The sequence below is a fragment of the Xiphophorus maculatus genome, chromosome 6 (genome assembly GCF_002775205.1).
Source record: "Xiphophorus maculatus strain JP 163 A chromosome 6, X_maculatus-5.0-male, whole genome shotgun sequence".
NCBI lineage: Eukaryota > Metazoa > Chordata > Actinopteri > Cyprinodontiformes > Poeciliidae > Xiphophorus > Xiphophorus maculatus.
Genome location: NC_036448.1, coordinates 25,297,719 through 25,310,689, shown reverse-complemented (window position 1 = coordinate 25,310,689; position 12,971 = coordinate 25,297,719). Strand labels below are relative to the sequence as shown.

General features: G+C 38.1%; 1 protein-coding gene across 2 annotated transcripts in view; it reads right to left on the bottom strand.

Annotated features, from left to right (window-relative positions):
- Positions 1-10,871, bottom strand: part of LOC102223789 (zinc finger E-box-binding homeobox 1-like) — a 64,255-nt gene extending 53,384 nt beyond the window's left edge. The window contains exon 1 of one of the 2 annotated variants that reach the window (XM_005796611.2): positions 10,259-10,871. In XM_005796611.2, coding sequence (XP_005796668.1) covers positions 10,259-10,316 — 58 coding nt within the window. In that variant the 5' untranslated portion in view covers positions 10,317-10,871. Of the gene's footprint in view, positions 1-5,761; positions 6,024-10,258 lie in introns of those variants that run through there. The other variant, XM_023336004.1, reaches the window with a different exon arrangement.
- Positions 10,872-12,971: the final 2,100 nt, after the last annotated feature.

The window sequence follows — 12,971 nt, the reverse complement described above, 5'->3', positions numbered from 1 at the left end:
TCACAATAACTTTGATGTTAGACTGGCGGTAACATGTCAGACTGGTCCATCTTTTCAACTCCTCTGGGATTTGGGGTCAGAGTTCATGTATTATTTGAGCTTTTGAGATGCCGACCAGCTGTTACCAGTTGTAAAAATACTACTATAGACTATAGTAACTCTGGAGGAGCTGTAGAGATAAACAGCTCAAGTGGAAGAATCTATTTACAGGGCAACTACTGTGCATTCATAAATATAGCCTCTACTAAAGAGAGTCAAGAAGTCTCACTTATAGGTTGCCACAATCCACGTAGAGGATGGAGCAAAAACATGTGAAAAGAAGCGCTCTGGTCAGAAGAGACCAAAATTAAACTCTTTGGCCTACATTCAAAACTATCTCTGCCCATCGCCTCAAACACACTATCCCTGCAGGGACACATGGTAGCAGCAACATCATGCTACTGGGACACTTTTTCCAGCTGGGGAATTCTGAAAAACTCAGGTGCTGAAAAACACTAGAGACTGAGACAGAGGTTCACCTTGAAGCAGAACAAGAAGCTAAACAATACAACAGGAGAAAAAAAATTGAATTGTTTTGATTGAACAATATACATCAGTTAGAAAGGCCCAGTCAAAGTCTGAGCCTAAATAATATTGAGAATCTACAGCGAGATTTGAAAACTGATGTTTAAAAGCATTTTCTATCCAATCTGACTAGATATATTTTACAAAAACAGGATTCAGTAAAAGATTCAGTATTGTGTTTCCATTACAAATGTGTGCAAAATGTTTTAGATATTCAGCTGATGTCAAAAAAGAACCCCCACAATTTCGCAATTGTGATGTTTCTATTGCAATTGAAATTGCTCCATGTTTTCATTGCAGTTTGCGAAATACACAAATTTTGATGCAGCTGAACACCCACCATGTCCTGGCGCAAAAACTTTTTATCAAAAAACACACAGAGCATTTAAAAATGGGCATGTTTCCATTAAGCAAATTTATTTTCAAAATTCTAATTTGCGTAATTTTAAGGTCAATGGAAACACAGCTACTGTCTAAACGTGTAACGCAATCTATGATATTAAGTATTGACTCAAGCGTGACTGACACAGACGCACCACACGCTTTTCATAGGATTGTAAAAATGTTGAAAACTATGTCACATTTTCTTTTAATGTCATAATTATGCAGTGCTTTCTATTGCTATATCACATAAAATCCAAATAAAAAAGTTAAATGTTTCAGGGGATATGGTTAGTTTTGCAGAGCAATGAAGACGTTTTCTTGGGAACAGCTTTCCTGAAACACATTAATATAAACAGTTGCAGGAAGAACATAAATATAATAAAAATGAGAAAACTGGGCCATATTTTCCAACATGTAGTTTCATCTTGATGTGTTTATCCTTATCGGGGTTTACGCTGATTTTATCTCACTGATACACAACAGCAACACTGTAACTGCTGACTTCTTTTACCTCATGGTAATTAATGCATGTAAATCCAAACAAAGAACTTGTTGTTATGCAAAGCCTCAAGAAAAGTAGCAGTTTCCCACATTCATGCTCAAATCCACAACACACATACACACACACACACACACTTTCCTCAATTAGTCACAGCCACAGCATCACTGGCCCCGATGCTCCGTCCCCTCCAGACCATAAAAGGAGATGGGGCGGGGTCAGTGCTGACTTAGTGAAGACATCCTGTAGTGCTTTGTCATTCCACAGGCCCATTTATGCAAAGGAAACATGCACCAGCCCCAGGCTCTCCAGCATGAGGAGAAAGTCATGAGGACGACCACAGATTACAGATCAATTACAAACCACTGTTACACACAAACACGCAGCAATAAATACTAACATAACCCAAATGGAACATAAATAAAAACATTTAAATCCAGCATTGTATGGGATCGAAGAAAATACATATTCAGGATAAAACTACAATAACATGTTGGATTAGTGTAGCAACATTTGCTAATCAGAGCACTAAGGTGAGTCGAGTCTGTGGCAAATCATGTTAGCTGCAAATATGGTCGGTGTTCCCTCTGAGGCAGGACACTCACATGACTCCTTCACACTGTAAAACAGCTGGAACCAGAGAACCTCAGGCTGGAGCACAGCCACTCAGAGGCGGAGCTCTCTGCTTTCTTTGAAGAAGGTGTTTTAATAAATCTGCTCTGCAGAGTCAGATTTTAAAAGCTGAGGCAAAAGAAATGCTCACAGGCATTTCGTTTGACTTTATAAAAAATATTTTTTTACGTATTTGTTCAAATTGTCATTATGTCACGACACTATGGTATGAGAAAGATAATTTGTGAAAAAACTGAGCTCATCTCACCATGTGGTGCTGCTCGTTAGCTATCATAGCCTGTCATGAATGATCAGGCTAGTTAGAATGGTCACCGATAACAGAGGATAAACAGTTTTCCTGTAACGACAGGTTGGTTCTCTTTCCATTAGCACATTAAGTATTGAGTACATGAGATTGATTGACAGCAGTAAGACCCTCCTCCTGGCTCTGATTGGAAGTGGTACACTTCTTCAGACGGCAATAGCAGTCAGTGGAGAAGGTGGAGATCAATCTTTTCACAGATTATATGTCTCATAGCACACTGTCTCATATGGTGACAGTTTTAACAAATACTTAAAAAACATAGATTTTTATGAAAGTTACATACTGCAGGTTTAAATGAAGATGAAAACATGCCAGTAGAAAAAAATATGCAAACCTTGAAGAGTGTTTTCCAGCTTTAAGAGCAAGATAAAGAGAACATACTGTGAAAATTTTCCTTATCTTCCCTCAAACCGCAAATTGATGAACGTTTTATTAACATATCATCTCCTTAAAACTATTTTTTGAAGAATCCCTAAAAACCCGACAATGCTGTACTTTCCAAAAACAAAACAGCATGAAGTCCAGAACCAAAACTGGAACATAAGGAACAACAACCGATCCACCAAGTAAAGTTTTCACTTCCTGTGGACAGATGGCGGTAAGGAGCGGCGTTCTCGCTGACTCCTGACACCGAACAGCTCCAGCCTGGGAGTAGGCTGCTTTGTTTATCCTGTAAAGGTATGTTAACACTAGGCTGCATTCCTGCAGGCCCTAAATTGCAGTGTAAGATTACAGCACAGTCGAGCCTGCATCCATGCGCAGACAAACACGGAGCGCTTTGAAGGCGCAGGATGACGAAGCCGTGACCGCCAAGACGTGACGTTGAGACGAATGTCGACACCTTTAATTTACAGCAGAACTGCAGTCAGTGAGTTTCCTGTTAGAATAACACCGTCTGAAACCTGGAGGATCTGTCTCAACACACTGTTACAAGAACAGGAAATATAAAATGGTGAAAATGAAGCGAAAAGATTCTATTTTGATGTGTTGACTTTTTATAATAACATTTGAAAGCAAGAACCTTTCCCTAAATACAAATAAAAGTGAGCTAAGACACAGCTAGAAAAGGAAAGGACACGGCTAAGCGTGTGTCCTTTCCCTTGTTTTGTGACTCTTTATGGGCAGTACTTGATAAATTAATATAGGCTAAAGTATAAAAACACAGTTTAAAAAATGAATCAGCAAATAAATAAATAGCAACCATTGCTTTTCTTATATTTCTCACTAGTTTAAACTGCATTTCAATACAGAGCAGTCAATGTTTAGCTTAATTGCAATATCCTCTAGCCTCTGACAAGCTACAAGCTCTGCACTTATGGAAAACCATCAACTAATGTTTTTGAAGCGGTTTACAAAACTACTGTGTCCAGCTACTGTTGTACTAAAATGAAACTAAATCCATAAAAGCATTTAATTCAAGAATAATAAACTTTTTATCTTATAATCAGAAACATGCTAACAGGAAGTTAACATTTAATATCTACTTACATGGCAATACATAATTTTCTTTATAGCATTGTTTTAAAGAGGCTGTTATGAATAAGAGCAACATCTTCCCTTTCAGTTAATGAAACTTAATAATTTGTCAGGGGTTAAATTCACAAACTTGCTGTAAATTTTCACTGACAACATCTACATGAAGAGGTTATGTAGATGTTGATGCTGTGGGCAAGAAGGATCCAGTAGCAGTCAATCTTGAAACAACGGTCACTGCTTACCCACTTCCCTTGCTTTTGCTGCTGCTCTAAATCTCTGTTGCATCATAACAATCCAAAAGTAAAAAAGCAAGAGGAAAACTACTTTCAGCTGCACAGAATTCAGTGGGAATTATTGTCCAAAAAGCAACATCTCTGCCAAAACATTATGAACAAATGTCCACAAAAAGACAAAATCAGAACTAACGTAACAGAGTTACTCCAACAAATGTAAAATGGGAAGAAATTACCGGCAAATAAAAGCACTGTTACAATCAGAGTAAAGCCTCTGTGAATCTGAAATTATTCAAGAAAAGTCCAGGTCAAGTTTGGATCATCTTCAGTGTGTTAGATTATGAATTATAGGTGATTAATAGAGAGAAACAGGAAGTTCTGGAAAGTGCACTGCATTATTTCACAAGCAGTTTCTGATTTTAAACTTATAAGGTGAGATAGAGGTCTGTACACCTGTGCAATCTGGAAAGGTGCAGTAAAATATAGAGCTCCTGAGAACAGAAATTTACTGACTGATGTGGAAAAAATACTGATAGACTATTAAACTAATCATTAGTTCCACCCTTACAATTGCTGAAGAGTTGTTATTATCAGCCACATCTAGCATCTAATTTAAGATAAGCACAGCAGGAGTCTTCTTAATAACTTTCCAGCAGAGTTCAGTAACCTTTGAGTATGCAGACAGATTAATTTCATTTGTTGATAATATAAAGTGACCTGAGGATGTGAACTGCTGAAGCTAAAAGAAACTGCAGCTTCTGAGATATTCTAGCTGGTATCAGCAGCTGTTTGCCTCATTATGGTGATGACTGGTAGGGGGTCTTAGTACCATTAGCACAGGCTAATGAAAATCAAAGAGGTGCTTGTGATCAAGCTGCCTGTGTCAGGTGGAATCAAACTAAGACAGACACACGTCTGAAATGAGGCGGGCTGAAACTGAGAGAGAGGAGAAGGAGGAGGTGGATGAAAGCGCTGCGCAATGATTCACACACACACACACACACCAAACACCTTTTGCCATCTTGATTATGCGCCTCGTTTTTTACCTCTCAGAATGAGAGGTAAAAAATCTCTTTTGGTAAGAAAATAACTGAAAATCAGCTGGATGAAAGGATTCAAATCGAAATTTGTCGCTTTTGGTGGCGACAAAATCCAGTAATAACCGGTGAAAATACACCTTTATAGGTGTTGCATCACCTTGCATACCTGGCTGTCTCCCGTCCAGGAAAAAAACCCCACCTTCACTGCAGTAACGGCACTGACCGCCATTCCCCCCAAGCTAAACCAAATTGCATAACGATTCATCGCAGCACAATAGATCTACAAGAAGATATTTGATAGAGATGCGCTGCTATTTTAGCGCTCTGCATGAAAAATAACGGAGGAATAGCCACCTTATGCACCGCTCATTTTCCACAGTAGACACACACACACACACACGGTCAGATTTACACGGAGAGCATGGGGTGCACTCGACCAAACGGGGCAATCAGTCCACAGAAAGAAGCACATAAAAGGAGAGATAAAGCATGCACAAGTGGGTCAGAAATGCGATAAATCCCGCGAGAACAGAGGGAGGCGAGCATCCAAGCGAAGCTGGCATGGCACACGGGAGAGGAAAAAAAAAACTACCAAAAATAAAAAAAAATAAAAAATCCATGTCTCTACCTGCGCAAGTTGACATTTGGAGCGCTAATCCTGGCTCGTCGAGAAACACAGAGCCTTTTTAGGAAACGGTGAGAGGATCCCGAGAGCCGCAGGTGTTATTTGTATTTATTTCTAGGCCATTTGTCCGCCCCGCTATCCGCGTTCAGGTAAACATGATGATGGTGGTGATGATGATGATGGCTCCTGTACAGACGTACAGAGTCACCGTCGTGGCGTCAGCAGGAGGAGGAAAAAAAAGGTGCTTTCCAGCCCCTCAGCTCAATCACACACACGCACCCACACGCACACAGATAACGCTTTAAAATGATCTAAAATTTCTTTTCATGGGCTTCTATTATTGGCTGGAGCCGAGAGGAGGAGAGGACAGGTAAGAAACTGTCCAATGAGAGGCTCTGTCTCAAAAAGGTCGGCTAAATTTAAAGTTATTACACAAAATCCTATTTATAAAGCTTCCACTTCAGTACAGAAAGAATCCGACCCACAAACACACATTCCGAGGTTGCTTTAGTGAGAATTTTATTACCTGTAACAGACATATACTATATGTTTTGCTGTGGCAATATTTATTGACTCATTGACAAAGAATTATAAGATTTCCTAACGCTCACAAATTTGAAATTACGGGTGCATACAGCATTGGAAAATAATCCGAAGGGTTGAATTTATAATAATATTTTGAGTAAAAACACCACTACATTCTGGACTCACACTGCACTTTCACAAATAACCACTGATTGAAATGACAGGAAAACTTCTGAAGAGGACAACTTTCTTCTTCACAAAATGTAAACCAGAAAAATAGTGTCAGATTTTAGCAGTTGCAGTATTTCTCTTTTTTTGTCTTTAGTAAAAGACCACCAGTCATTTTTCCCGCCAGCGCTAGACTCATATGTTTGTCTTGGTTGTATTTACCCAAAATGCCCTGCGCTGTAGTCCACGTCCTGCTTTTGGAGTAGTCTCCAGTCTGCACCAGAGTTCACTTTAACCAAAATGAGACCTAGGTTTGTAGGTGGACCAGAGTTTACATTTTTGGCCCACTTCAGAGTTCAATTACGCGTTCACACCTCCCCAAACAAACTGGACTTTCTAGGCAAACAAACTAGAATTGAACTAAAGTGGACTAAACAGGGCTGGTGTGAATGCACCCTTAGTACTTCAAGTGTTGCTGAAGTCTTCACCTTACAGGTCCTTGAACCTTCCTCCAAAACATGGGAGTCGGTGAAGTTGTACTAGAAAGGTTTTGGAATACCACAAAAATAAAAATAAAAATTGTGCAAGATTTTCTAATATCATGTAGCTCCAGGTTGCACTTCTTTAGTTTCCACATCACCAATTTTTCCAAACAGTCAAAATCTGTCTTTGCTTCACAAAAAAGAGAAGTAGCCTTCTTTCAGCCAGCTGACTTCTGGTGCACAGCAACAGCTGGAGAAGAGGGGTGCCACATTACTATGCACCCATAAGGCGAGAGAAAATTGTATTCACTCCAATACGTTCTCTTGCACTACATGTTCCTTTAAGAACCCCTACAAACTGGTGATAAGCTAGTGGCTAACTGCTATATCAATTAATAAGGGACATAAAAAGCATTTTATTCCTTCCTTAAATCTAAAGGTGCCAATGAGAAGCTTGTCACTTCACCCCCTTGCAATTTTTTACCATTGTACTTTCAGTCTTTTCATATTGAACTTTTTTGGGCATAAATGAAGCTGTCAGACATGGAAATCATGACTCTCTTTCCAATCATATGGGGCATTTAATACCCATTTTGTTAGCCCATGATTTAAAATAAATGCCTACACTCTTCTCTGAGTCTAGTCAAAGCAATGTCAATAAGTTAGTTTTGAAGCATATCATCAAAGTCACATGACACGACTGAGGCAACATCATTCAGGGGTGGGTGTGGTCAGCATCAAACATGAGGCTGATCCCTAAAATACAGAGTTAAGCATGTGCTTCTAACATTTCTATTACAGACATAATGATGTAAAACATTTATGACATAATGGACTCAAATACACAGCATCCCTCACAGCATCCACGTGAAGCAAAGCTGCACAATGTACAAAGTTGCCAAAAAGCTTATACAAAGCTATACAAAGTAGATAAGGTAGTAAATTGGGCATTCATTCATTCAGATAACACAACCCTGAAAGTGTATAAAATTAAATGTGTTACTGGTGTATGCAAATAAAGCCTGATTAAAAGTTGTGGTAATTTAATTAGGTTTTAGACAGAGATGTTCAGATTGAGGAAAAACAGTATAAAAACTGGGGTTTAGTTGGCAAGAAGGTTAAAAAATGGAAGGAGGATAGGATGAGGAGTACAGAATAACATAGAGAAACACAAAGGCAGAGCTCAGCTTTAAGGCATGGAATATCAAACTCTACTCTCCCACAAAAACACTGCAGAATGGAAAAGCAGCAACATGTGAACAGCAGAACTTGTGCCAATAAAACTTTGCCCCAAATTATCAAACAAGACACTTAAAGTTTGTTTGGGGTCATTTACAACGAAATGGTGAGCTGTACTTTCACACAACATCATAAACACCTTGAACATGTAGTTACAAAAACCTAAAAACTGATGCTTCTCAGTAATTTAAAGCATAATTAAAAAGCAAAATTAGTTTAGTAAATAAACTTATTAAGAAACACATCATACAGCTTTATCACACAGCGATATACTTCTGATGCTTATTTCTGTTAATTTCGATGGTTATGGGCCACATCTAATTGAAACTCAACAATCAGTTTCTCAGACAATTACATTAAGCCCAAATAAAATAATTTAAAAAAAAACATTTAAAAAAATGGACAGGTCAGAGATATGGACAACAATGATTTATTGATAATTTGTAGAATTTATTGTGATCACAATAAAAGTGGTACAAGTGTTTAAAAATGTATTACCATCATGATTGTCTTTTTGTTTATTGTTTATTCTTCTGTCTCTACAAACAGCCACAGTGCAGCAAACACAAATACACCTCTACAAGTGAACTTGCCATATTCAGTAGGCTACTGAATGCACAATTATTGCATTAAATCATATTGTTAAATGTAATTATTCAATAGGTGCTGTCATGTCACTAAAATTGGAAAACAGATTATTCAAACTGCAAATGTAACAATCAAAATCAAAGTTTAGTGAGACTGAAAGTTGATCAAGAATTACCGATTATTTTATCATAGTCAGAATGTTTCTCATAATAACTTATTTTCCACAATAATGATAAATGGTACATTAACTGCCCATCCCAATGTCTCGTATACCTTCTTTTCTTACATGTCTTCCTTCCACTAAACTTTCCACTAATATCTTTGGGGAAGGCAGTCAGAGTACAGCCAGTTTCTTTATCAACGTTTTGTGACCAACCCTTCTTATCAGTGTCAATGACAGCTGAAGTCAAGTCAACAGTCTTCCTTGATTGTGTTGTAAGCCCTAACATGCACATAACATAACTTTTCTGTATGAATAATACTTGTTTTATTGATCTTATGTAACATTATCTTCTCTGCGAAACTGCATTAAGAGTTCTTATTAGCTAAAAGTCATAATCTTCAAAATTATCAAAATAAGTGTAATAAATCTTCAGTATCTGAATTTAATTTTTTTAATTAATTATTGTTTTCAATCAAAAACAATCCTGTCATTGCTATAGTTGTCAACTTTTTCAACAACACACTCTTCTGTATCCGTTTGATGTAATATGCAAATTTTCTGAGAAACTAAATAATTGACCCTTTATGAGCTTCCTTACAGTTTGCAGGTGCACAGAGCAGAGAACTAAAAATGTCGCCTTTTAAACAACAGCTATTATAGTTTCAACTCTTACCTCAACAAAGCCAACATGTGTTGCTGCAGTTGTGGCAAGCAAGGCGGGGTGAAGAGGACATAGAATAAACAATCCCACTGCACTGAACACAGCACGAACTCCTGCTTTCTCAATTTACCATGCGGCCATAAAAGCAACACAAGATGAAGTTCAATCATTTTGGACGGGAAGAGAGCAGAAAGCTTCTGTCCGGCCCGAGGTGGCAGCAAGTTAGCATTGCAACTAACCCCGCAACAACCTCGCCCTAAAAATCACTAAACTGCAGCGGGCCACGTTGTTACGTGAAAGCCCCTCAACCTGCCGCCAAGTGTTGCTGATCGGCGAGAAAGTGCTAAAAAGGACCACCGGGAGCAAAGATGGGTGACAAAAAGTGAAGGAAAGTGGAGGATACGTCCGAGAACGAAGCGCTCCTCGGGTTATTCTAACAGGCGGATAACGGTTCTCTAACGGCCAGGCGGCCCCAGTGCACCGCTAGGCGGAGAGCAGAGAGAGCCCAGCCAGGTATAACGGTACAGCACCGCACTCATTCGCCCGTCAAAAAGTCCCCGAAATTACCTCCAACTCGCTCCCAAAAGTCTCCGGGAGGACTTTACCGAGCGAGAAAGCTCCCGGACAGCCCGTCCGGCCCCGCTAAAGGCGGTTTGAGTGGACTTTGGACTTACCGCTGCTCCTCCTCGGGTTCGCCTGTTTTCTGCGCTTACACCTGGGGCCATCCGCCATGATCCTCTCGCTGGGTCTGAAGCGCAGCCGTTCCGCGAGTTACCTCCTCCCTCACCCGCCTCCCTCCTACTCACCCTTCCTCACCCCCCTCCCGTCCCTTCCCCCACCTTAGCAAAAAACACCTGGTTTGCGACACACCAGCAGCTTTTACGGCTTTTCGAACACCTCAGCACGGCCCCTCCTGCTGGCCGCACAGGGGTGGATGTTCTCCGGACAGCTCTACCAGGCTCAGCCCGGTATCAAGTATGATCAAGATGCAAGGTGGATCTTGTACAGGTGGACATGAGGAAATGTGGCAATAAAGGGAGGTGGAAAGAAAATACTAACTTTACTATATTGGTAGAAATTATTATTTAAAAAAAAAATCTAATCACGATTGTGGGTCAAGTAGGCAAATTATTTTTATGGCTACCTGTAAAACTCAGTCCTCTTTACTAAAAGGCAGTTGCACAAAGATGAGAAAAGTTAAAGAAAACGGTTTGTTTAACTAGGTCTCAGTAATTATAACATTAATTCCATCAAAACCAGTTTTCTCATATTTCCATACTATATGAGCATACACACAAATTGATATTTTATTTCTTTTAATTATGATAACTAATACAAACATATTTAATTTTATAGATATTGAACATTTTTCATTAACTCAATTTTCTAATAGATAGATAGATAGATAGATAGATAGATAGATAGATAGATAGATAGATAGATAGATAGATAGATAGATAGATAGATAGATAGATAGATAGATAGATAGATAGATAGATAGATAGATAGATAGATAGATAGATAGATAGATAGATAGATAGATAGATAGATAGATAGATATTGGAAATGACAGTACATATATACATTCAGAAGGAAGTATTTTAAGACATACTTTAAAACCAGACCCACCTGGAATGTTGCTGAAAAACCTCATCTTGATCTCATCTTACCAAAGCAGGTTATTCCAATTAGATCCTAAAAAAAACACACAGTCATGTTTGTGATAGTAAGAGAGAAAATAACTTTCTAGACATGCCTCTCATTCAAACGGTTAGCATGTAGATAGTATGTTATGGTTGCTCTAGAGACTTAGTGCCACCAAGATGCCTTTCTGTGCTGCAGACCTCATGCTGTGACATTTTTAAAGATATTTTTATCTCCTTTCTCATCCTCTTGACTATGAATAGGGGCATGATTTGAACCTCCTTTTGCGTCGTTTATTACAGTTCCAGTTATTTTACACTTTTACTGGGTTGACCTGACTGTACACACCATCATGTTTAGGCAACACTTTATTTCACTGTATTTTTTCTGTCTTACATGATATGTTTCCTCATGTTTCCCATTTTCAAGAGAAGCCAAGAAAACAAGGAAACTATAAAAACCAAATAATTTTTTGTGCAATGTTTTCTTAATAAAGTGCAAGCAATTATAATTTGAGGAAAAAAATCTAAGCAACATTTTTTACAGTAGAGTTTAAAGAACTATAACACAAGAAATAAAATTTCAAGAGGGAATCTGAAACTACAGTATTGATCTTATCACTCTAGTATTGATCTGATACGAATGCTGACTTGGAAGCAATATTATGAATATTTTGTATATATCCGCCCCTTTTAACTCTTATCAAATTAAGTTAAAGATTTAATCTTTATTCTACAGGAATAGTTGGACCTACCAGTAGTTACTTAAAACATGTATTTAGTAATGTGAGACTATATTTCTTCAAATTTATCTCAAGTAAAGGCTTTCTTCTTATTTCAGTGTAAATAAGAAGTTTAATGGAGTTATGCCACTACATTAAAATATGAATCTGTGTTAAGGCTTTTCAAGGCTGTCTAAGCTGAGGATGTTACTTTAAACAAAAACAAGGTGCAGAGTATTTCCTCTGAGCAGGAACAGAAGATCAGGAGCAGTTTATGGAGAGCCAGATGAGGGGCCTTTAAGGTCTGGCAGAGCTATTCTTGTACCTGCCGACGATCAGGTTTCTGGTTAAGACATAACAGGTGCTGAAGAAACGCCCCACATCTCTTTAGCTAGCAAATCTCGTCTGGATGTCCTGGCAGTGTATGAACATCAGGTGGGTTCAACAGGAGAACAAGGAGCAAGAAATAATAAACATTGTTAAAAAATGCTCCATGCTTTCCAATCTGACAACAGTCAGACTGAAATGCAAAAAGCAGAATGTTTATTTTGATGTTGCAACAGTGTGCAACAAATCTTTTAAAGTCCTCAACTGTTGTTTTCAGTCTATATATGGAATTTTAACCGTTATCTTATTGTGCTGGTTGTATTTAATCAAAAATGGGTTCGTAACTGTGACAACATATTAGGGCTATTGTAGATTGAAAAAAAAAATTGCAGTAGATTTCAACCAAAAAAATCTCTAAAAGTTTCCAGAAAAAAACAATAAAATTTCTGGGTTTGAAAACTTCAAGACTTGCTAGAAAGATTTTCAGATTAATCACAAAGGTTTTCTAGAAAATAACTTGAAAATTTCTAACACTGAAGAGTCAAACTTTGCTATTAAAAATTCAGAAATTTTCTAGAAAATTTCTGAATTTCAGAAGTTGAAATTCAAAAGTTGGAAATTCAAATTTCAAAAGTTGAACATTTTTGGCTTTTGAAACTCAGTAAATTTCTAAAATGTTTCACTTTTCAAACTCA